The 26169-nt window shown below is 37.9% G+C and overlaps 2 protein-coding genes across 18 annotated transcripts in view; both read right to left on the reverse strand.

Moving 5' to 3' along the window:
* The window catches only part of ADAM23 (ADAM metallopeptidase domain 23), a 74371-nt gene extending 71636 nt beyond the window's left edge, over window positions 1-2735 (reverse strand). For 5 of the 10 annotated variants that reach the window (XM_035536991.2, XM_035536989.2, XM_035536985.2 and 2 more), the window contains exons 1-2: window positions 2343-2514; window positions 1045-1271 (exon numbers count right to left, since the gene is read on the reverse strand). In XM_035536991.2, coding sequence (XP_035392884.1) covers window positions 1045-1271; window positions 2343-2505 — 390 coding nt within the window. In that variant the 5' untranslated portion in view covers window positions 2506-2514. Of the gene's footprint in view, window positions 1-1044; window positions 1272-2342 lie in introns of all 10 variants that reach the window. The other 5 variants (XM_035536990.2, XM_035536998.2, XM_035536993.2 and 2 more) reach the window with 4 other exon arrangements.
* Window positions 2736-3379: 644 nt separating this feature from the next.
* The window catches only part of ZDBF2 (zinc finger DBF-type containing 2), a 36965-nt gene continuing 14175 nt past the window's right edge, over window positions 3380-26169 (reverse strand). For 2 of the 8 annotated variants that reach the window (XM_035536976.2, XM_035536979.2), the window contains exons 8-9: window positions 25935-26032; window positions 19726-21890 (exon numbers count right to left, since the gene is read on the reverse strand). In XM_035536976.2, the coding sequence (XP_035392869.1) occupies window positions 21816-21890; window positions 25935-26032 (173 nt within the window). In that variant the 3' untranslated portion in view covers window positions 19726-21815. Of the gene's footprint in view, window positions 3458-18929; window positions 21891-23567; window positions 26033-26169 lie in introns of those variants that run through there. The other 6 variants (XM_035536980.1, XM_050711550.1, XM_050711551.1 and 3 more) reach the window with 6 other exon arrangements.

The raw sequence follows: 26169 nt of genomic DNA on the forward strand, positions 1-26169 counted from the left end.
CTCATTAAAATATCGAAACTATACAATAATAGCTTACTTCAAAGATTATACAGTAACTCCATGTTAATTTCACATCTGAAATGTCACATAATCAATACCAACAAAAACATACATAATGCATAATAAATCATCTTTTGAAAGTTTCAAAAGAAATGTTAATTTTCTTGGTAAGAACTTCCCTATACATAAGTCTTACAGTAGTATCTTACACACTTATCTGCTTTGCTGTCTCTTTTCTACCATGGCAGTCTCTTCCTATACAAACCTTCTTTACCTTCACTTTGCTTTTAACCTGCTATAAGAAATTATTTTTTAAAACACAGATTTATAAAATAGAATGGAATAATTTTAGGGGGTGCCTCTTAAATAACATAGATTAGAAAAGGTTTACCTCTTCACCGAGTTATCACACAAAACCAAAATCATTTAGTCCATACAATTTCAGAAAATTCGTTTTGCTATTTATTATCTGTATCTGTGCAAAATAAAACAGTAACTCTCCCCCCTCAAAAACAAACAAAAAAAAAACAGGTATTCAGATTTTGACAAAAACTTAACACTTTACAGTGGTCTTCACTGGCCATACCATGGCAGGAAATCAATACTGCATTTATTAGGTAGTGCATGATGCACTCAATGTCAAGTAACTCATGCTTTAAGATCAGAATTCTGAAGAAAATCCCTATACAAACATTTCTCTAGAATGGAGTTATCTTGGAAGAAGCATTTTGCTAATGATAGTATAACATAAGTCAAGCCACTGGAACTGTATATTGGTCAGACAAGCCAGCCTTGCATAATTCCCATTCATTTTTATCTACAGCTCAGCTTCTGAACCATTCTGAAATCTAAAATATTTGTTTTTAATTAAAACAAGGGGAAATGGCATTCCTGTTTAATTACATGTCCTATTTTAATGCCTAAAAACGGTGGTGAGGACCAACATTAAGTCTTGAAGATCTGCAAAATAAACTATTCAAACACAGTTCCACATCACTTTTTTTTTTCCCCTAAATTCTGCAGATAAGGCTCTTTTTATCCTACCTTATTGTGCTTCTGCTGGTGCCTTGCTCTAGTATCCAGGATGTGGTAAGGGGTTTCAGAGTCCTTGTTGACGTAATAGATTAGTCTTGAAGGCAGCGTGATTTCTTTCTGGATTGCATTGCTGTAGCTGTTATTTTTACTGCTGCTGCTTTTGTTCTGTTGAAATGTACTCTCTTCATCTGCCAGGACTCCCTCTATACTGCCTGCTGTTTCATTCCAATGCAGGTCTGAGAAAGAAAGATATGCCAGCCATAAATCATATGGCAGAATATGTTTATTTCCATAAAAAAGCAACATCCTTACCTTGCAGCATTCTAATATTTCATTAATCACTCAAGCAAACAAAAATACAGCTTATTCATGGAGAGAGATCTTATTCATTATTCACACATGAAATGGTTTCAGAAATAACATTACTTATTTAAACACATGTATATTTTCACATACAGTTATGGATTATAAATATTTTAATGCCTTTCAATCACCAAGAGGAAAAAACCTTAATGGATATGTAGTTAGCTAGCAAAGGAAGATGTAGGGGATAAGTTCTCTTCCCTCTCACAAGACACACACAGAAAAAAATATATATACACACACCTCTAGAAAGATTAAGGATACTTCCCATATTCCCAAGACAAACTGAAATGAGAGTTCATACACTCTGAATGCTAATCCATTCTCTTCACATAATGGGAAGTTTTCTAACTCTTAACTTTGACAAGAGCCCTTTTCTTCAGTGGTACCTCGTCAGATGAAATCCTACATCCTTCCTTGTTAAAATTTCAAAACACAGCCAACCAACATGCAATGTAAAATTGATAGCAACGATTCACAAAACGACTATATCCAGCATTCCACATTATCATAACCCACTCAAAAGTGAATAACCAGAATGCACACACAAAATCCGATCCCAAACAAGTTAGCTTCCTAGTGAGATTCACACCAAACCCACCTATGTACGCCTGTTTTTTGTCGCATACCTCACCAGCCTATTTCTCCGCACACCACCCTCCACCTAAACCACTGCAGCACCAGCCCCAGAAGAGCGGAGGCAGGGAAACCTGACATCTTTCTCCTTTTTTATAAGCAAGCGAAGGAAACCTTATCCGAGCCCCGGGTTTCCAAACGCCGGAGAGGGCACGTACACAAAGCTGGAAGGGGCGGAGGAAGAAACGGCTCGGCGGCAGCGCGCTTTACAGGGGTTCAGTGGCCGGGGAGAAGCAGGGGGGTCGGTAGGGGCGAGGGGGGGGGCCGCAGACGGACACGCAGACAGACGGACGTCCCGCCATACCCACCGGCGGCGGCCGGGGGGCACAAGGAGCCGCGGAACAGCAGCAGGAGCAGCAGCAGCCAAACGAGGCGGTCGAGGAGCGGCAGGAGCGCGGGGCGACAGGCGGCGGGGAGGCGGCGGCCGCAGCAGCGGGGCTGCCGCGGGGCGATGCTGCCGGGTGGCTTCATGGCTCATAGCGCCCCGGGGGGCGGCCGGCCGGGGCGGGGCGGGGGGGGCAGCGCGGAGCTCCGGCCCCCGACGGGCAGCGCCTGAGGGGAGGGAGGCAGAGGCGGCTCCCGCCCGTCTGGCTCCTCGCGCCGCCGTTACGGGAGGCCGTTACCCGTTACCTCAGCGCGAGGGCGGGCGGCGCGCGCGCACCTTCTCCGCTTCTCCCCCCCCCCACCCGCCCATTTCCCCACGCGCGCGCACGCGCGCCGCGCGGTCGCTGTCCGTTGTGCTGCTGCCACCGCCCCCCACGGCCCCACGCGCTCCCCCCGCCCCGTCAGGCGGCCCCCGGGAACCACCGCCATGAGATAGAAATAACGGCGCGGAGACCATCGGGCCGCTGCTTTGTGCGCGCTCCGTAGCTTCAGGAGTCTGGAGGAAATCTAATCTGCGGCCTCACTGTTGATTTCTCCTCAAACCATTTTAGATACCACATTCTTAGCACGCATTTTGCCCACAGACTTCCAACACCCCCAGAATAGATGCGTTTTATTTTGGTGCAGGTCTCCCTGCTGAGGAAATAAAGATGTTTCTCGTTTTTTGCCTGGCTGTTCCTTTTTATTTCTGTCACCTTATTCCTTCTAAGCTGAGTTTGAGTACCACACAGATTTAGAGAAAGATGAATTTTCTTGGCTTCACCTAATTTTCTTTAGAGCCCAGCTAGCACTAACCCTGGCTTTGTATCACTAAATTAATTGCTGTTAGTGCTAGTTTAGAAAGAATAAGCAGTTTGACAAATCATTGCTATGCAGACTATTTTATAGCAGTAGTGTTATTTATTTATTTATTTATTTTTTTAGAAAATCATTCTGAATCTGCACATGCTGCTTACCTCACGTTGGTCAGGCAGGTGCTACTTGTGGAAGCTCAGAATCCAAGCACGTAATGGCAGATAGCATCAAGCTATGGGATGACCTGGGGTGAAAAATGACAGAAAACTCCTTAGGGTTTCTGCTGGCTGGGCCTAGGGAGAAACCTATACCAGTTTTCTGTATAAATTGGCATTCCTCAGTACTCATTTTCCCAGACACTTTCCATGCAGTCCATCTAGCCCAGCTATTCATCATTAAATATCACTGGAACTTTTCAGCCAACAGCAGCTCCTCATTTATCCCCATAAACATGTAAACAGATCAAAGGACCAGTTATGTCAGTGTACCTAGATCCAAAATAAATAAATACAGTCAAAAGAGATATTTTAGAATCAAAGAGTAGACCATACAGTTAAAAATTTAAATCCAGAAACTAACCGCAAGACAAAAAACACAAGTCTAACAACAACGAACACTAACAACAACAAATGCTAGAAGTATCTGCTCTTCAAACTATCAGTTCTTATTTTTAATATCCAGATTCTGAGGTGAAAAAGCAACGATTACCTCTTCCTACAAAGGTTGGCTGCAGCAAATTCTTTCTAGAGCCCTTTTGACTCAAGCAGAAGTGTACAGCAGAAACAATCACATAGCACCATCTCAAGCAGGCATGCTCAGTCTCCCAGGTGCTGATCATGATGTAGCTTAAGCTGCATTTTATAGAACTGCTAAAAAGCTTCAGGTGGGCATGTGCAGTTCAGGAGCATAATCAGTTCCAGATGAAATACTCCACTAAGTGCCTCCACAGGTGCCTTTTTTTTTTTTTAAACCTGCTTTCATCTTTGAAAAGACTTTATGAAATAATCTCAAATAGATTGCACTGCAAATGTCTGAAAGCAAAATATCAAAAGCATAGATTATCATGGCAACATCTGTTTCCAATTAAATAAATTGGAACCTCTGAGTCAGAGACATGCAGGAAAACGCTGATAGCCAGTGCTTCAAGACTGGCTATGGAGAAAACGTGTATTACACAAGGTACACACATACTTGCAATCTGTGTGATAAATAAAGCTTACATCACAGCTGCAGACTGTTGCCCAGAGCTTTTACATTCATTGCTCGTTTATCAGGATGGGGGTCAGTGAACGCGTGGAATGAAACTGTGTAATGCTGCAATTCAAATCGTAAGGCTTCAGATGCAAAACTGCTGATAGTAGTCTTGGCTATTCGTACTTGTCAGCTAGTCAGGAAATATCAGACTAGGCCCTGTTACCTCAATGGTAAAGACACAGCTTTTCAACACAATCTAATCTCTTTCTCCAGCATCTCCTGAACAAACAAACAAAAAAAAAAAAGTAAAGTGTCAGTGTATCACTTGACTTGGAAAAGTCTCTCTATAGAATATGTTTTTAATGAACTTGCTCCTTACCCAAGGCATAAATAATATTGGTCTTCCTGACTGAGTATTCCAGGAGTGTGTCTTACTGGGATATGAGGAAAATTTCTGGATTTCAACATCAGTGAAACAACCTACCTTCAAATATCTAACACTTATTTCAAGAATCCAGTTAGGTCCTATAACAAAGGGGCACATGGAGTATTCCTGGATATTGCTCACAGACACAAACTACTTCCTGGTTTAATAGAAAGAGAAATATTTCTCTTGCAGATGGAATATGAAGGAGAGAAGTTCAGGAGATACAAACATAGATGACTGATTTATCAAGCAGTAAGACTTAGCCAGTGTTCTTACACCATTCTTGCAATCTAGTTAACAATAGTGATGATCATTACAGAAGAGGAAACTGGAATCTCAAATATTCAGCTCAATGGAGAGCTTCCGAGCACAGAAGGACTGTCTCAGTTACTTTTGTAATAGCAATGATACCAACCAGCAGTTTAAGACTGTCCTTGTGTGACTGAAGGGTATAACACCACAGGACACAGGCAGCGCAAAGAAGCAGAATAGAAGCAGCCATTGTTGAACTGTGCCATCAGGCGAGTGCAGTTCTCAGGTGTGGTTATGACTTACTTGTACGACTGCAGCACTAGCAGGTGCAGCCATAGGCTGCACAAAAACTGGACAAAGTGACAGATCTGTTTGAGAGATTTCCTTTCGATTGGCAGTAGCACATAAATCAGCCAGTGCTGTAAACAATACAACAAATATAAGAGTCCTGAGCAGGAAGGGTACCAAGCACACTGCAGGCCTAAAAAGCAATATTTACACATGGGCACTGAGTAACAGTAGAATCTCATAGCTGGCACATAACTAATCCACACAAACCTCTAATGTGCATGCAAAAGAAGGCAGTAGCCAGTCTCTGTTTCCCAGCACGGGACTAACAGCTAAGACAAAGCTGTGCTGAAACTTCATGCAGCTCATGTTTCATTACTTTCATAAAATACACTACAGCACATATAAAAATATCATGTGCAGTGTAAGTATGAATAATTTATATTTAGAAGAAACCTGGTAATTACAATGAACAATGCAATGCGTTAGTATAACCTTTTTTAAAATCATACATTTGAATACTCACTGATTCTCAATGTTCAGCTATTCTCAAATAGCTCCTCAGTCATTAGTGTGAAAGAGAATATTTCTGTAATAATGGCTGTTATTTTTTTTTCCCTTTACATACAATGTAACCATCTCTTGCTACACATCCCACCACCTAACAGCTCTGCAGCAACCCAGCATTTGGTCAGAAAAAAATACATACTTTTCATTTTTACTGTTCCACTTAGTTTCATTAAATACCTTTCAGCAACCCTGGAAAACAGCATAAACATTGCAGTAATGCAACAAACACATATGAGGTTCAGGAAACGGAGTACTTGCTCTAGATTCTTCTGAAGCAAGCATCGCTTTCCAAGTTGTAGATCTAGCAGAACATGGTTTCTGCTGCTCTTCACTTTACCATCTTCTTGATTTCAACTTCAGACTCTTCAGAGGAAGAGCTTTCTCCTGTTAGTCAGTAGTTCAACAGAGCCCTAAATCCAGCTTTACCCTGTGTACTACTGGGCACAACACTACCTTAAATTAATATTATAAAATATAGTACAGTTGAAATGCCACTTTTTCATTCCAAGTGTCACTCATTTACCAGGTTTGCATGCTTTGCATTACTGCTAGCTATTCCTCTCACTAGTACTACTACATAAATGAACTCTTCTATGAGTACCATATATGTTCCAGCACTACAGGTTAGAATATACATGGTAGTTAGGATATAATTTCCATCCCCTTTCCTTCAATATTGTGAAATATTAATGGTAAGGTCAAGTGAAGTAAAATGATAAAAAGAATATAACTTAGCAATATGTGGCAAGGAAGAGAGAAGAATACAACTGTGCCACTAATAACAAGTGAGTCAGATGTTTTAATTACAGTTTGATTTGTATTCACGTGAAATGTAGCATCAGTAAGCTACTTTTGATTGCAGTAAAGATTTACTTTGAATAAACTACTACACCAGACTAATTTCAGACTGAACTCGCTGTGTACTCTTGTGTAATTACCTGTGCATTCATAACCAAAGGATTTTACAAGCTGTTCAGTAGGATTCCCCAGCAATGTTGAAACTACTGCATGTAACTCACTGTATACAAGATACTGCAGTGAGGTATTTTTGCCACCAGTGGAAACACTAAAATTCTAAAGGCTCCAATTATTCACCATGTTGCCCAATTTATTAATAAGAAACAGAGCAGCAGCAGAAACACATTGGTCAATGAAGCTATCTAGAACACACTTGTCATCTATTCCAATACAGATATACTTAGCAAGTAAAACATATGCTGCCAGGAGAAAAAGTGCTGCTCTTTTAATAAGCAAGCAGTTCTAACTGTGGCTGTGACATCAGGCCCGCTCCCTGCTAGTTCCTTTCACTCTTGCGCATTAACATGAAAAACAGTGTCAAGGAAGAAGGATGGGGTGTTAGGGGAAAACTTACTTAAATATATACTTTTGCTTATACTTTCTTAAAACTAAATAAATACAGTTCACACCCCACGGACTTGCTACAGCTGATCAAATACTTCCAAACGGTAGGTTGTGAAAAAGCCAGACTGCAGCTGCTCCAGTGCAACTTTGCAAAGGAGAGGGAAGGTATCATTGCTCTTTCCTTGACCCACTTACACACGCACATGGGAAAAAAGGACTGCAAGGGACCTCCTGAGGCATCCTGTCCAGCCCCCAGCTACCACTAACAATTCCTCTCATACATTGCATTTAAAAGTAATTGGGGGTTTTGCCCTTCCAATACCACTGGAAAGCTACTCCAGAAGCTCACTGTTTGAATCACTACGTAAATCCTCCTACTTCCCAGCCTAAATTTATTCATGCTCAACAGAAATCTGTTCTTGTGCCAGGGCTCTCAGTAACAGCTCATTCCCCCTGCTGGTAGAAATGACCAGGCTGTCGATGCTTACAGCATCTAAACCCAAGAAGAGATGGGTGAAAATATGAAACTGTAGATGAAAACAGTAAGGATGTTATCTCCAACACAGAGATGACCAGAATAGCAAGGACTGCATTAGCTTGAGAAGCAGAAGGAATATGGCCATGCCAATACAATGCATGCTTGAACTGCTAAACCTCACTGAAAATAGGTACTAGTTACTGGGAAGCTGTCTCTCTGGATATGGACATGCAGCATTTAGAAAGGTACAATAACTCATGTTCCCCCCAAAATTCTAAAAAACACTTTCTCCAGTATTTGCAGGTGCTGTGGCTGCTGCTCAGGTAACACATTTTTACAGTCTGGCTTTCTGTGTGCATTCAGCAGAGCGACCTGTGCTGATGCTGCAGCCATCAGTGCTGTAATCCTGTGTTATGAAAGGTAGGTAAAAATGCTGAGGAACAGCAGTGTTAGTCAGGAAAGGAAAATCCTGGAATTTCCATAAAATGCAGCTCTACAAAATAGGAAAAAAATAGAAACTGCTGCATCCAATTAGGTGTCCTGCCTTTTCTCCGTAGATAAACTTGGACCGGTTTCCCTGCTCCTTTCCTAATTAGGCACAGGGATGAATCATCAGACATGAAACACGCTATCCTGAAAGATTCCTATTTGAGGACACATCTAGGATTTGGGACTGACTCCTCTAGAGACCCTAAAACAATATCTAACCATCACTTCTCCAGAGAGGAAGGTCTGAAATTTTAAGAAAAATCTGTGCAGTGATATCAAAGTATTGCATGAGAGGCCTAGTGTGTCTCCTACACTTGAGTTACTAGAAGATATTTCCATGACAAAAACTAAGTTTCAGCATCAGATATGGATCCCAGTTTGGCATTATCATCCTTCCCGCCCTGTCTCCCTGTCCTGGCCTTCTAAGCGTATTGCCTTACAATCCTGATATGCAAATAAAGAACATTTTCTCTCGGCTTTCCCCCACCAATCAGTCTGCACCTATGGGTCCCCAAATTTTGATGATTTGGTGATTCTCAGCACCTACCTGCCAAAGACAGTATCTCCTAATGTCAACGTAGTAGTTTTGCAACATCACAATAAAATTATTCAGAGACCCCAGTGAATGCTTTTTATAATTTCTGCTGTTAATTCCTTGAGCAGATTCTTGATTCCTAAGGAAGCTGCAGTAAGCTTTTCTATTTCCCAGAGACCAGAAATGATCTGAATTCAATAATATTTACTAGTTTACTAGACTCAAACTGTCAGCACAATAACACAGTGGATACTTTAGGGGATTATTTCTTCCATTTTGTCACTTTGATATAAAGGCAAATGAAGCCCAACAGTCTTTCCTAATGTAGTACACATCCCTCAAGCATCTTGCTAGTTTTCTTGACAAAAGTCTCAGCCACAAACCTTTAGAACACACACAAAAAAACAACAACAAGCAAACAACATAAAAACCCACCTAGCCCTCACAACCATGGAAGCAGATACTCCCTTCTCTCCCCCACAAGAGCCACACACAGTCTGACCACGTGGATTGTCACATCAAGAACCCACACTTGGGGATTTGAAATTATGCCCTTCACCCTGCTCCTTCCATTCTTCCTTTCGCCCACATGAACTTACACTGTCACCTTCCAAAGGTCTTATTATTTCTCTACATGCATATGTTCCACATGATTGTTTAGGGTTGCTTATCTAGCTGGTTAACCATGAGTTTAAGCACGCATCATTACAGGTTGTTATTATGGAAACGTAGCGGTTTTTGAAGACTTTGTGGAAATTAAGACAGCATTATTCTATTCTACATGGAGTTTCTTTGCAGCATACATGAAGGAAAAAGTGCCAGTTTTCTTATGACATGTCCCCTCAACCCCCCAGCTGGGGGGTGGGGGAGGGATGGAGAATATTTATGATTCAAAACTCATACTTCAAAATACTTTTTTTCTATGATTATTTGTGAAACTACTTCTTACAGGGAATTCATGAATTTGCTTTTCTCTCAAATTCCACCCACATCTTATGGATGAGAAATGCTCCGACTTTAACCATCTTTCAGCTTCTCTTCCATTATCTTGCCGAAGAAATTAAAAATCAAAAGGAATTGCACCTGACTAAATTAGATTTCAGACCAAGCCCTCTCTCCATAACAAAGGCATGCCCCAAACTTGCTTCATAGGGCTACAAAAATCAAGACCTTAGTCACAGAAACTTGAATTATTCTTAGCTTTTATAACTGTTCCTAAATGCTGATGCTGCACACAGGCTTGAAGCACAAAAGAATTTCTCAAATAAATCTTCTTACACTTCAGCTGGTAGAGCTTGGTGGATTGAAGCATAAAACAGCAGGGGAACATGACCAAAGATACAAAACAGATTAATTGCACAGTCCAAAGTACAATCTGACCTCTGCAGACCAAAGGTAGTTTAAGGCTCTTCCCACTGGACAGTGCTTTCCTACTTTTATATTGTCTTGGCCCTATCCCAAAATTATGTTGCTCTCAAACACAGTTGCATAATAAATGAAGCTTCCATTTACCAAAGAGATCTTGCTGAGCACAAAATGTCTTTTTCCTCGTTCTGCCTATTGATAAATTGAGTTTTTTTCCCTTTTCTTTACAGAAAACAGCAACAACCATGCATTGATTGGGCCACCGTTCAAACAATACAATAGTCTTTCACAACATTATACCACCTACATTTTTTATGGGGGAGATACAGATAGATGAATTAATATGGGCATGAAGTATCACTGTAATAAAAAAAAAATCATGCTTAGAATGAAAACAATGTAGCCAGAGTTATATAATCTCTTTTGCGTTATTTTGCCAAGTAACAACCACAAGAAACCTGTGTAATTCTACTTCTGCTCCAGGATTCTCTGTGGCCCTATCCTCAGCTGCATGGCAATCCTAAATTTGCTTTCACTGCTATTTTAAGGTTTCCATTTAAAGAGAGAAAAAGGCTGGAGAGAACTCCCATGGTACTTCCTCTTTGCTGCTGGGCTACCGGGGAAGCTGTGCTTAGCAATTGCTAGTGGCCTTATAGATGTGGCCACATGGTAACAGTCCTCAGTCTAGGCTTAGATAAGAACGCAAACAGGCTTAAGGTGACATTTAAATGCTAGTTTCTAGAACCCCTTTTCATCCCAGACATATATGTGCAAAGGTAATGATTTGCAGAGCCGAAACTAGAACCTCTACTGGAAGCACTACTGTGTTTATCCAGTCAGGGTATAAAATGTAACTTGGTCTATATGAGCTGTCATGCAGCTGAAATGCAGAGCTCAAATTTAAAATATTCATGATCATCCTAGCAGTATTTTTTTTTCTTCCCCTCCAAGAAAGCAATGAAGAAACAGTCTTACATTTTCAGATGTAACTATTTGTTTTACAGACGGAACATCTTTTGTTGGACTGCCAAGCCTGAGTCATCCCTACAGACTCATTTAAGAAGAAGCATGCACATAGGACTGACAACTGATCACAAGCTATTTCCTAACTTCCATAAAGATGTTATAGGTTTTAAAGCAACCTAGTAAAATTAAGACACAGTAACCTTTACTTTATACTAGCAAACGTTAATAAAATTCTTGGCTGCTGTACTTATGAAGAAATTTTTTTAATTCACAAAACTAGGTCACTGAGGAAGCAATGTGCTCAAACAGCAGGGGAACACTCTGAATGTACAGACTGAATATCTCCCAGCTGGCTACCGCAGCTGGAACTGCCCTGCTTGCCTCTCAGCTGCTCTCACCATGATTTTGGTGATGAATGTCATAGGGCCCTGAGCAGCAGCAACATGACCCAGGAGTGGTGAACTCTGAGAGCTTCTCCACTGGTATCACCAGGAGTTAAAACGTAACCTACTGGTGTCAAGAGAGAACATAGGCAGCAAAGAAGGTCTTGCAGCTGATATACTACAGTATTAAGATAGAAAATACCAGGTGGTAACAACTTGAACTTCTAAAAAGACCAAATATTGGGAAAAAAAATGATCTTCACTTTGGAATTTTTCTTTCACTGGAGATAAAAACATGGTAGTTTAGTGCTGATTTTTCAAGGTAACTACCAATTTGAACAGTTGAACTAATACACATTTCATTCTGAGAAAAGCCTTCGGTCTTTGATCATCTGCTGAATGTTTAATTAAGCAAGCAGGGTGAACACATCACTTAATCTGCACCCAATGGGAAATGTGTTCCCTTCCATTCCCTTTGAGATAAAGTTACACTACTTAAAACCAGGTTCACACTAAGTCTTATAAGACTATAATCTTCCTTCCTGCTAGTCCAGTCAACTGCAGCATAAATTCAACAGCCAATCTGGCCTCAGGTAAAGCAGCCAGACCATCCTGACTTTTGTCTGATTTTCCATTCACTTAGGGGGGAAAAAAAAAAAAAAGCTGTGATGTTTACATCACCATTTTCAGATGTGAAGGTCAATATTCAGAGTGGCATTTAAACATGGAACCATCTCCTTTGGATTCTGGCTTGGAGATAAATATATGTTTGATTTACAGTTTAAGATGTGCTAGAGCAAAATCTGAATATAAAAGCACCATTAATTATATCTAATCTTTTGGTCTACAACAACACTGAAGGATATCCAAACCTTGATCACACCTGAAAGCTCAGTAACCACAGCAATTGTGCAAGGGTACTCAGGTCTCTTGCAGGTGCCAGGACAAGCACAGGGTACTTTTGCCTTCACCATCCCTCGGCTTCCTGTCCTCATATCTGTGTTGGAACTGAGGCACCTGTGAACGAGGACTTTGGAACAGTGTTAGAATTGCCTCCCCTCTGAACAGCTCTGGAAGAATGGGAATTCTCTGGGTTCATGGAGGAGTGTCTCAGGTTTCAAACAATTCTCCTTTGTTAGGCAAGCAGCTTTTTTCCTGGCCTCCTCCTGGCTCCTCTGCTGTGATATTACATTGTCACTCCAATGGAACTGAAAATAATGAGACAAGAAGTGCCAAATGCCCATCCAGCAAGCCTCATACCACGTCTTTCACAAGTCTCAGATGACTGTATCAGGAGACACAGCGATTCTTTGCTGTGTTCCCTGAAAATCAACACTGTTTTGATGGAAAATGCTGTAATCTCTTCTCACTTATCCTGCCAAACCCAACTTCCACCCAGCACAAATCCCTGGTGGGATTTGAATTGGGCTGACAGCAAGCCCTGTTACCTTTCCAATTGACTCTTGGAGATATCAGATTTTCCTTTATTTTCCCTCCTCCCTCTCATTTTTACAGTATAGTTTTCTTCAACTACACACAGGGATCTTTCCATCACCTTCCTCATCAGATATTTCTGTCCAAATACAAAAGGTGGCTGAATATCCAGAAGACTCTCTGCTCAGGGCACATAGTAATTAGCATACCTTGTGCCAGGAGAAAAAGGATTAAACCTTCCTTGCCCAGCCATCTGCTGAATATGCTCTGCCAATGCAAGAAGAGCATTTTACTATACAAACTGCAAGAATAATATATCTATCTGCCATGCTGAAATTCTGTAGCTTTCCACTGAAAATAAAATATGGGCCTAGTACAAAAAGTGGAAATGCACCACAGCACTACAAGACCAGAGAATGATGTTATTGAATCATAAATTTTAAATTTGGGCACCCCGACACTAGGAGAAAAAATGGCCATGTAATGCAAGTTTTCAGCGATTTCACAAATCACCTTCAAGACATCCATATTTGATCAGCAAACACTCGTGATAACTAGCTGAATAGGAAAATTGGACCTGGCTTGTTAGATGGAAGAAAAAAGAAGAGAGGCTGAAATTTATTTGTAGAAAATAATGCTCTAGGCCTTAAGAGGAAGAGACACCCATGTTCCCTCAACTCCCATTTGTCACACCATCCTTCATCAAAGTATTTTCAGTTAAAACAACAGGTAAGTTCTACTCTACAGAAAGGTAATTCAATTTCCTGCTGTATTTTGATAATATTCTTACATTATGTTTCTTTGCAGTCTGGAGCAAAACAGGCCTGTTTTGTTTCCAGTTTCCTACCAAGGAGGATGGAGCTTCAGCTCTAGCTGAGCCTATGTCTCTCCTTTCCAGAAGAGCTGCTCAGAAGCTGGCAGACATCATTATTTGGATTTGTCCATGATTGATGCTTCTCAGCTTGCCCAGAATTTGGATTTGCTGGGGACCAGGTGCACTGGTATCCTCCAGGCAAGTCATGGAGAGCTTGGGAGGTTGGCCCTGCTGCAACCCGCCAGCTCTGCTGCCCCTATGCGGGAACTCTGCAGGTGGGCCTTCCTCCTGTCAGGCCTCCAGCCAAAACAGGACCTCAATGTTTGCCTACCTGCAGCTCCTAAAGCAAATAATAAAAGAATCTGGGTAAGAGAGATAATGACATATAACCTACTGCCACCCTATGTCTTAAGTCAGGACAGAAAACGCTTACCAGTAAATTAAGCCTCATATACTATCTTTCCCCTTCCTTCAGTATTTATAGTCTACTAGCTGGATCCTGAAATATGATTAAAAAGAAAGCAACAAAAAACCCTTTCCAAGAGCTGCTGAGCAGACTCAGCATCAAAGGATTTCAGAAGCAGAACATTAAAATACACTGTAGGAACCAAGCTTGGACAGAGCTTTATGCCTAAAACAAGTTTTCCCTATCTCTGATTTCTGTAATTCCTTTAAAATCCATACAACAGCAGCTCTGTTGCACTTCATGAGCCTTGTCACAAGTACAAGCCTTCACGCTGACACATTTTAAAAATAACCCATGAGTAAGATCTTGTTCTCGTTTCTGTAAAAACTCCCCTACTGATGATAAAAACTGGTTAATAATTTAACAAAGTAATCTGAGTGTTCTAAAAATGGCACAGAGACATTTATATTTAAAGAAAGTGCTTAGTTATAGGAGATTAATCTGTGAGAGAGGACTATTATTTAGTAAAGTAAACGCTTCCAAGTCATCTGCATAGACTCCTAATATTACCTGCCTATGGGTAACTATAGGCCATTCATTCCTTAACAAGACCGCTCTCGTGTTAGAGAATGGTTACATTGAGAAAAGAGTGGCTACTTACAGGATTAAATATTAATCTACAAGAGGTTAACGCACTTTGATCCATGCAATTAAGATCTCAACTCCAACAACCTACCAAGGCCCCAACAAAATTAGGAGAAAAGTTGGCTCCCTACAATCCAGTCTATTGATCTGAAAATAAGAAAGAATTAGAGGGTTTGCGTTTCTTCAGCAGATTCTGAAAGGTTGATAATCCCCAAATTTTCAAGGACCTCCATTTATTTTAGAATGCCAATTTTTATATATACATTTCACATCACCGAGGGCCCAATCCTCATAAACACCTAGTAAAGTCTGGGAATGACAACCAGACTCTAAAAGTCAGTGTGTATGTTGATTTGAAAGTGAAGAACGTCAAAGTTAGTGAGCATTTTCACGTTTAAAAACATGTTGCTTTTAAACAAATTACCTCACTTTTCCCACCTTTAAAACATGAATGACACCAGTTTATCATGAAATATTGTCAAGAATAACTAATCGGAAATGGAAAATGGAAAAACATTAATGTGTGTTTTCATTGTCTGGTTAGTGCATCCCAACACCCTTTACATTTACCTTGCAGGTAAAAATACAAATATATTTCAAAATGTTTTATGACTGATATCTGTGCTCCAAAATGTTAATAATTTAACAGTTTTACTACCATTCAGACAAGTTAAATTTTATAACCAAATGTATCAATGTAGAGTACTGAGCTTCTAGATAGCTGAAAGTGAAGCCTGAAAGAAAAAAAATATGGTTCCAAGGCATTTTCTGATTTGGTTTATAAATAGATGGTTTTGACATACCACACACAAAAATAAAGCTATAGTTAGCTTGCCTGAGGCAGCTGTGCAGCTGGGAGAAGCACATACACTGGCAGCCTATCTGTGCAGTTGCCTGTGTTGTGATACATGCTATCAAAACACCCGTTAAGAATACAGCAAGAATTAGCATTTTGGTTCAAGGCACAGCGACAGGAAGCGATCTTTGATTTTGTGTTATCCAACATGTAAACCATTGAACAAAAGCAAACAAAATAGATTCCTAATTGGAAGCAGCAGATAAGAAGCTCTAAGGCAAATAACTTTCTTGGCTGGTTTGGTGCAAAACAGGTAAATTAATGTTTGTTTTTGTTATTATTATTATTATTTTTTAGTTTTAAAGCACTTCCAATATGATAAATATATGAATTACTTTGCTAGACAGTTGCATCAAATGAACAGGCAAAAACATTACTGGAGTACGAACAGTGCTATGAACACCCCCACAGAACAGGGAATCCTATTTAGGGACAGATACAGACTCTTTTCTGCCACTGGAGGTTTCTGCATTGACATCAGTTGATTTCAGACCAACCATGTGGATGAATATTGTGCCACAACTGGAGCGTTCTGGCTCTAAAACAGTAAAAAGGCCTTATAGAATTCAGTTGAAACTTAGAAGCAGGTCCCCCAGAACTGACAGAAACCTGCTGGTAATCTCTAATTAGATTTGGACTCTTATTCACTATGTTCATGTCCTATTAAACTCTGCTGAATGGGGCATATACAGCAACTCCAAAGTAATTGAATATGCTTTATTTTTGTATGTATTAAAACTGCAAAACTAGGATCCACATCCAAACTCTCCCAAAACTCCATTACTTCAATGTAATTTGTTTCAGATCTATCTTTAAATGAAACACATTCTAGCTGACAAATAAGCCCACTGTATGCTCAAATACAAATGGATAAAGCCTTGATAACACAGCAAAAACCATGAAGGGCTTCTGTGCTATATCCAAAAATTTCTAATCAAGAACCATGTTTTCTGCCCCTTTACTTAGTGCCTCTTCAAGCATTAATTTTCAGAATAATAGACATATGTTTTGCAATCACAAGAGAAAAAAATTCAATGTGTGCCAAGTGATAGAATATTAAACAGCTAAAAAAGAGCAGGTACACTCCCACACACTGCTTACAAAATCATCTCCTGAAGTCTGAGATGCTATGTGACCTTCACTTACATCAATTGCATAAAGTTTCACAGAATCACAGAATAGCTGAGGTTCAAAAAGAACTTCTGAAGATTATTTAGTCTAAAACCCCTGCCAAGCAGGATCACCTAGAGCACATTGCGCAGGATGGCATCCAGGCAGGTTTTGAATATCTCCAGAGAAGGAGACTCCACAGGCTCTCTGGGCAACCTGTTCAGTGCTCTATCACCCTCACCCTCAAATGTTTAAATGCTTACTTAAAAATTAAAAAAAAAAAAAAAAAAAAAAAAAAACTTTTCCCCAGAAAAGCATCCACTCTTAGTATATAAATACATCAGAATTCATCATTTAGAAACAAAACCGTGAGCTTTCCTTGAAAGTACAAACATGAGAATGTGATATAAGTGATAGTTCTCTTCACTTCGAAGTGTTAGAAACACGAAAAAGTTAACCATGTCTAAACTTGTGCTGAATTTCAGCACTCAGTCCTTTCAAATCTACTTATAGCCTGAGCATTTTGACTGTCAAGACATCGATAAATGCACAATGTAGCTCTTTAAAAGAGTGTTGAAGGAAAATAATAAAATAATAATAATAATAATAATATACAGAAACCCAACCAGCCAAAAAAAAACCACACAACTTAAATACTTTGCAAAAAAATTCCAAGTCACTCATACTCCTCTGGAAGCTGATGTCTTTCCATCTTCTCCAGATGTTATTCAAGAATTTAGTAAGAATCATGCAGCCTGATGACAATGGAGCTCAGATTCACAAGCCAGCTTTTGGCAAATGTTAATTCTTTCCCCTTGTAAACTTGAGAGAAATTAATACATTCACAAAGAAAAAATAAAGCACTACCATGCTACTGAAGACAGACTAGGAAGATGAACTGATGATACAGACATGCCATGGTATGCGAACAAGAAAAACAAAACCCCATGTTAAAGTAAATTTAAATAAGAAAGACAAACAATGCAAACACACACTGGAAATATTTGCAATTTCAGCTCTCCAACAGAAGTTTATCACGTTTTTACTAACAGCAAATTTAGTAGAGTGCAATAGAAAAATGCACTAATCTGTCTGGTATTACTGGCCTAGCTGTTCTATATATTTATTTATTTTACGTACATCACTGTGCTTTACAGGGTAGACATCACTGAAGTTTAAGAAAGGAGATAAAATGATAAAGTATAAAAATCCCCCTTAAAGCAGCCTACCTTTTTGCACAACTCCACCAATCTGCTTTGGAGAAAGCAATGGCAGCACAAGTCAGCAAAGGAACCCCATTTTAAATCCTGTTTCCCAACCCATTCTCATAAGAAGCTATTTCATTTAATTATCAGCAATAGGAAGGCAAAATACTATCTCCTTCCAAACACAGGCAAGTGAGACCATACAAAAAAATAAGCAAGCAAATACAATAATAATAAGCTCAAGCCCCAAACAAGCCCCAAAGAAATAAGCCACAGTATATTACCTTGAATATTACATTTTTAAAATATTCATTAAATCTAATTAACACTAAGCTAGTTAGAACAAATTATTGGACACATGGCAAAGCAAACCAATACAGAAATCTCAAGCAACAACAAATGGTTCCGTGAACTTAGAGGAGATGATGGGAACACATGGCTTGCCAGAATACAACTGAGAGATATTTATGACAAAAATCTTTGTTAAATAAAATGCTTCATAGGCCACAATATTCCTGTCCCCCCACCTTCCCTGAATGAAAGTCTTATAAAGAAAAAATCGTGGATGAATTACAGAAAAAAAATCTGTAAATTAAAGCTTTGCACGCTCTACAGTTAAACAAAATAAAGGAAAACAGAGGACTTGACCCACTAGCTGCACAGGATACGGTAGCCAACAGAACACTTTAACTAGAGACATATGTGGATACTTGGCTCCCTTTTAAAATTTTCTTGAAGTCAGATGTATGAAGGCATAAGCAATAGCTACATAATTACTATATTCATGTTAGAGCCAAATGACACTCATCACACCCTAATCTCAGAGAAAGTAAAGATGGAGAACTCTGCATTGCAGATGGAATTCTTATTTTAAAAGGGAGGAGCATGAGGGAGAGAAATATTTTACATGCAGAAAAAATGAACGCTAATTTTTGTTGTAAAAATCTTTATAAACTTGGAAGTAAAAAAAATACATAACATACAATTCTGTTACCGTGCTATCTTTTAAGCTCTTAAAAAAAAGTTCATGTGCTTACCAACGCACTTCACAAAAAACAAACACTGACATCTAAAGTAAGATTACTGAAGATAATTCCAGATAATACTGCACACTTAAGAGATCTTTATATCCACAAAAAGTGCTGTATGAACATTAACTAATTGTTGTAGGTGAAAATATGCTGACTTTGACTCCAACATTATCCTGACCCCAAATTCCATCATAAATATGATATGTTGGCAATAACTCAGGAAATGATAATTTGCAAGAATAGCGTGGAAAACAAAAGCATTAGATATTTAAAAATCTAAGGCCATGAAATATCTGTTGCCAAAAACTCAGTATGCTTACTTTTTGTTGTATGCAGACTGAGTCTAATGCTATTGAAAAGAAATGCCCAAGCATTTCCATCATCTTGTGGACAACTGACTGATTAGTCAACATTAGGGCAGAATTATAACAGAGATGCTTCCAGTGTTCGGAGAAACCTGCTGGTAGCCACATACAGCCTTAGAACTTCTGGCTTTTATTTATTAAACTGTTTCTTCTAAAGGAAATAGGTGCACAACTTTTGCTATAATCTTTTTTCCCCCTCTAACAGTTGCTGAAAGGATCAAAAGGAGCACTACCAAAGAGAAATATTATTTATGTATTAAGCAAATAAATGTAAAATACCAGAAGAAAGAATGATAGAATCTGAACTGAATCACCACAGAAAGTAGATGGATTTTGATAACTGTTTGCAAAGGTTCAGACAAAACAGAGATTAACGTATAAGAAAGACCAAGACAGAAAACTGAGTATTCATTGGTTTTGTTTCATTCTATCCTTGCTACAACTCTAAGTCTTACTACTCCTCATTTCTACGTGTCTTCTTAGCACTTTAGTGTATTAAAAGGCACGTCACGCATGTGCACTGTATCCACAAGGGAAGCAACACACATTCTGAGGATTAAACCTATCCCCTTCACTGTTAATTCTCTCAGCATAATCTTCAGACCAGCAGACAGCTTTCTGCATGAGCTAGAAAAGACATATTTTCATTGTTTTGATTCTACAACTTGTTTCTGCAATATTAATAAGTAGACTATAATCAACATTTTCAGTTGCACTAGTGCCAATGTCAATGCAATATGACACAGCAAATAGGAAAAGCTGACCAGCTTTAATACATTAAAATACATTTTTGAGGATGCAAGAGATCAAAAAAGCTATTTACAAATGCTAGTATTTGTGAAAAACTGTTTTTCAGTATTCCTTAAAGAAGGAATACTGACAGAGAAAGCCTGACAAATAATACGAGCTATAATAATGTATAATAATGACTTGTGTTCGTGTCTCATCAAAAAATCAAAAACAGTTCTGGACTTCAGAGAAATCATTACAACTTCCAGTGTCACACAAATACAACAGTTTCAAGCATTAAACCACTAATGACTCCAATGAATCTAAAACCAACTTAAAACATAAATTTCATCATAACTCTCAAATATTCCAATTTAAACTAGACCTCTACTATACTTGACACTCTATAAACATGTTATGAATTGCTCACATCTCCCAGGAAAGATGCAATCACCAGATCAAAAATTTGGTTACAGTATGATATTTGTAACTCCAGGTATAGAAGGTAGAACTATATCTAATGTATTTAATGAGGCACTTTTTGACAGCACAACAGTGCTGAAGTAGATAATTACACTCAGATAACATAATACATAATAATCTTTAAGGATGGATTGAAAATTGCAAAGCATATCCTGAAATTTTATGACATATTAAAGCCTCAAGAAACAACATGTCTATGCTTTTCAGCCATTTGTCAATTCAAGCTGACACATTTGCATGCATCACTCCTGCAAGAGATTATGCTGTTTTAAACAGGCACTGTTACAAACAGAAAATGTCTACTAAATTTAAAGAACAAGGTGTTCTATGCAAGGTAGTCTATTGTTCAATAAAATTGTATAGAGTACAATTCTGGTATTCTATTTACCAGAAAACATTTAAACTATTTTTACACACAGTTTTAAAGGCAGTTCTTCTGCATGCATTGCAAGATCATCATAATCAGGATTTATTTGGTCTACAGTTATGCAGAATCAATTGGCTTCTCTGTGAAGTAGAAAACTACATAATATTATGATACTTTCAGGCACTGCCCTCTTTAATAAACATGCCCTCAAAAACAAAACAACAAAAAGCCAACAATGTTCATGAAGTTCTGTGGGCACCTTGCCAATTGGTTGGTTTTCTTGGTTTCCTGCTGCCAAAATGCAATTGAAGACATCTAAAATAGCTCCAATGCTTTTTCAGTGCTATCCTTGGATGTCATTGCTTCAGTTACCACAGGATGGGATGAATCCTGGCTTCATTGAAGTAAACAGAAGACGTCACTGGATCAAGATATTGTAGTTGTGAACAGCTGTTTAAATTATGATTAGCTTTCTTCAGAAACATAGCTTACTGAATGACACTTTGTGGTGTTCTCTCCACAACAAATTATAGATAACTATTTTCAAGTTAATTAATACATCCAGAATTTAAAAAAAAAAAAAAAAGACTACAAAAACACAAATTTGGTTTTTATTTTATTAAAACAAGATTGGTTCTGCTGAAGGAATGAATATATTCATAACTGTAAAACAATATAAGCAAACAAGGAACAAAACCTTTGCTTCTGGGCATGCTCAAACTTATGTGAGTACAGAGTTTTCAGAAAATTATCATCTGGAATGCTGTAAATCACAGCAAGTAAGTCACTGACAACAAAAATTGCTGGACTTTAATTGCATTAAGCAAGTGAGGTATGTTTTACTTTTCTTATCCCCATAACATCAAGAGTTGACACACTGTTCTGTATGAATTCAGACTGCTCCGTTGTGAGGCAGATTTACCCTAGGTGAAAGAGAAGGGAAAACAGCTAAATAAATTAAGATTTGTCATCCCACATCCTTTTAGCACTAGTCAGTAAAGTAAGCAGACTCCGAAGCACTGAAACACAAACATGAACCTCTCCTCTACACTTCAGATCAGGACACCATCCACTTCTGTTACCTGTCACTAATTTATTTCCAGATACTATATCCTGTCCTGTAGCTCTTCATAACATTAAGAAAAAAAAATTCAATTGCATGTCTGAGAGCCAACAATACAAAGAACATCCAGCAATATCACTGGAAAAGTCTGTGACATCACTATGTTATTACAAACACATACTATGTCAAATGACCGCAGACAGTAGAGATAAAGAAGCAGATTAAAAAAAAGGTTAAAAAAAACCTACATCAGGCAAAAATGTTTCAAAATACATTACCAACTGTAAGAATGTGAAAACCACAAAGATGTGTTCTCATTTAGGCACGAATTTAGCATGAATCTTTGGATTAAGTCATAATCACATTATAAAGACAACTAAATATCTCATTGCATGCAAGTCCCAGAGAGGAGTACTTTGATACTACAAGCACAAAAAGAACTAGAAAATGAAAAAGCCAATCAGAAAAAAAAAACTGAAGAACTGCTAGGTGCAAACATCAGACATCTAAATTTTGGGGGACTTATTATTCTGTTTGCTTAGCATCTAGCACGGTAAGAGTTTAGATCACACTCAATGATCACAATACTAAAGATAAAGATCAATCTACTTATAATGAGGTTTAAAAATTTGAATGAGTACTTTACGGAGAGGGACTTATTTAAAATTATTAACTGTATTAAAATTACAAGTGTGAACTTATGGAAGGTCAAAAATGACATGCACAGAAGAAATAGTAACATTTTTCTATTCTATTCTATGCAAGCTATTCTGCATCTAACTGCTGCCAGTTAGATTCTAAAAGCATGACTTTGTTCCTCTTCAGTCAAGTTATCTTTTCTTGCTTTTGCACATTAAGACATGCAAATATACTGGTAAGCACCTTTGTCCAATGATGCAAAAAAACAAAATCCTTCCAATTTCAGTGAGAAAGTATTTCAGCATTCAAGTTTTCCATTGCTGTAGCCTCTACAACCATGTTTTGAAGTTTCAGCCAAGATGTCAATGAACAGCGTGCTACTCAATAACAGCAGCAGAATATATAACATTAATGAGGAATTAGTATAACAATTCCTCAAGATCCCCAAAAAACTCCTTTGTCCTTCATGCACATGGTATTATATCTGCCTTTTTTTTTTTAATACATATTTTCATCAACTCTTCTTCCAAGGCAGATTCTACATTTGCTTCTCTCATACCACAATCTCCCCTCTTTCCTAGTAGTCAATGAGCATGCACAGAAGAGGTTTTTAAACAGTCATAAGAGATGCATAGAATAAAATCTGAGCATACATTAAATCTCACTTTTACATTTTCAACCACAGAATTGTTTCCAGACTTGGACCTCAAGTCTTCTTCTTTAATAAAAGTTGTTAGAGTTCATCTTCTTTTTTTAAAGGTAAATATATAGCTACTTACACTTTTAATTAAATAACTTTTCTCTGTTAAAAAAAAAAAGTAAAACACCTCAACACCTAGATAAAGGGGTCTATTATGTACCCCGCCACCCAAAAAAAAAGATGCTAAAAAAGTTAGTCATTGTATAGTCCACAATATACTTTATTACTCTCAATGTTTCAAGGAAATTTCTGTGCTGCAGAAACAAGCTTGCAATAAATGAGTATGGAAAACAGTATTTTTGAGTGTAAACAAATACACACTAGCAATCAAAATAGAATGTGCATTAAACCTTACTCAGACAGAACAATCCATACTTTTCATATGTACAATATCGTGAAAAATTAGACAGGAAAACATTCTTGTATCATAAAAATATGTTAGAATGGGACTTAAGAGTTAATTTAAAGCTTTGCTTTAAAACAAACTTTATCTTAAAAATCTTTTTTTTTTTGGCTTTAAAACTTTAATCTAAAAATTAGGCTTTTCTATAAAAACCATTCCATTAAAACTTTGCTTTAAAAAATCAGTTTTATATTAGACAAAATATTAAATTATACAGGCACAATTAGTTTAGGGCTATAAGAACTCATAACCCCCCCCTTTTTTTTTTTTTTCCAGTGACTTGTAATCCAGTCATAAGATTCTTTGTCAACTGACAAACATAGGAAAACTCATCTATAGAAACAGACTTTTATTTCAAAACTAAAAGGAAAAAAAAAAAAAAGAAGCGTCAGATGATATTTGACTTGTAACTTAGTTTCCAGCTGGTTTAAGTACATGCACGTCGTTGACTTATCCTGGGAAATATGCGCATTTATATAGTTGGATTTTTTTTCTTTTTTTGATTTTTTTTTTTTTTTAACGAGTGGCTTATGATGACAGCTTTTACATTTCATTCAGATGCTGTATTTCAAAATACAACATTTCATAGCACAGCTTTATCTCAATACAAACTAGTGACCCTTGACACTTCAGAAAGCGAATCAAGAACATGTTTTGAATTTTTTTTTTGGGGGGGAAGCACACATATAGTGTGTAATGGCAGAGAGAGCAGGGTCTTGGTCTTTTATATATGCTTTCTTATAGCATATAAGAAAGATGTATTGTACAAGTATAGAATTTACAAATAACTTTACAACAGGATAGATTAGATAATATACCAAATTGCAAATTTGCAAACCAGAGCCCTGCCTGTGACGACGTTTAACTCTGTGCTTAATTTAATACAAGTGAACAATTAATTTTGATTTTAAAGTGTAGAAACATCTTCAAGACTAGGGTTTGTCTCCTAAACACACTTTAATTAAATAAGCTGCCATCATAACAACTAAAACAAAAGCAAAACAAAAGACAAACAAAAACATACCCAAAGAAACCAAAACAAAAGCCAGAAACAAATATAACCGAAAGCCACAGAACGCTATGGTCTTTTTTTTTTTTTTTTGCCATAGACAAAATCATAGAGCATCAATGGCCTAACAAAAATCACGAATGGAATACAATTTATTTATTTATTAAATTCAGCTTATTTAAATATCCGTTTTAAACAGATATTTTAATTTTAATACATTTAGATGGATGCCGCTTTAGGTTTGTTTTATTTAAATGTTTTACTGAATATTTAAAATAGTTTCAACTACAGTACACAAAAACTTAACCAACAGTATGCCCAATTAAAATCCAAAAAAAAACCCACTGGATCTCAAATTTAAGATTAGAACAACTCACTGCTACTTGTCTCTAACTTTTCCATACCCTCACTAAGGAATGTAAAATTAACCTACAAACTTTATCAATAAGCTATTAAAAAAAAAAGCAGAATAAAGTAACCCTAAACCTGTATTCTCTTTTGGAATTTGAGGTTTCAGTATAGCCACCACCATTGGAACAGTACTCAAGGGAGACATATTTCCTTACCAGCATGGTCCATTATTGCTTGATAACAGCCCACAGTGACTTGTTGCCCAAAATAACTGATTTGGACATGGTTTCAAGAAAACGTTGGTATAAAAACACGCATAATTGTATTTCATTTCAAGAAAACACTGAATTGATCTGAACTGCATCATACTGTATTAATTTCAATACCACTCCATAGGCAAGTATATACCATATTATGTGTTGAACAAGGTGTGCATATATACAAACACAAAATACATACACAGAATTCACCCCAGATTAAGATATCTTAAATTAATTTTTAGCATGAGTCATTTTTTGCACTTTAAAATTATGTGGAAAAAAATTAGAATAGGCACAATTAGTACAGCTTCTAATTTACCCTATTGTAGTGCACTATTACGCACTGATAATACCATAAAAACAATATGATACTATTCAAGCTCATTTGTTTTGATGCACAAGTGAAGTCTAGTAAATAGGGTTTTAAGTGCTTTTAACTCAAATGCACAACTTTTGCAGCTTTACACAGTAGAACAGTGCAATATATGCCCCATATATAATGTCCCATATATCAGGAACAAGAACTCAGTTTAAAGTTGTACCTGTTTCACATTAGACTGGCTTTGCACTTTCTGCAGCTCTAACACTTCAACTGCTTTGTCTATGACCTCCTTTTGTTCCCTTCTTTTCCAGGTGCTGGCTATAAAGAAAAAAAAAAAAAGACGTTTTGGTGGCTAGCTCTCACCTGGTAGAACGAGACAGTATCGAAGTAATGGTACAGCAGAAGTTCTTCTTGAGGGTTGGTTCACAGTGCTAGGGTGACCCCAATCTCCACTT

This window comes from Cygnus atratus, chromosome 6 (genome assembly GCF_013377495.2).
Source record: "Cygnus atratus isolate AKBS03 ecotype Queensland, Australia chromosome 6, CAtr_DNAZoo_HiC_assembly, whole genome shotgun sequence".
Taxonomy (NCBI): Eukaryota; Metazoa; Chordata; class Aves; order Anseriformes; family Anatidae; genus Cygnus; species Cygnus atratus.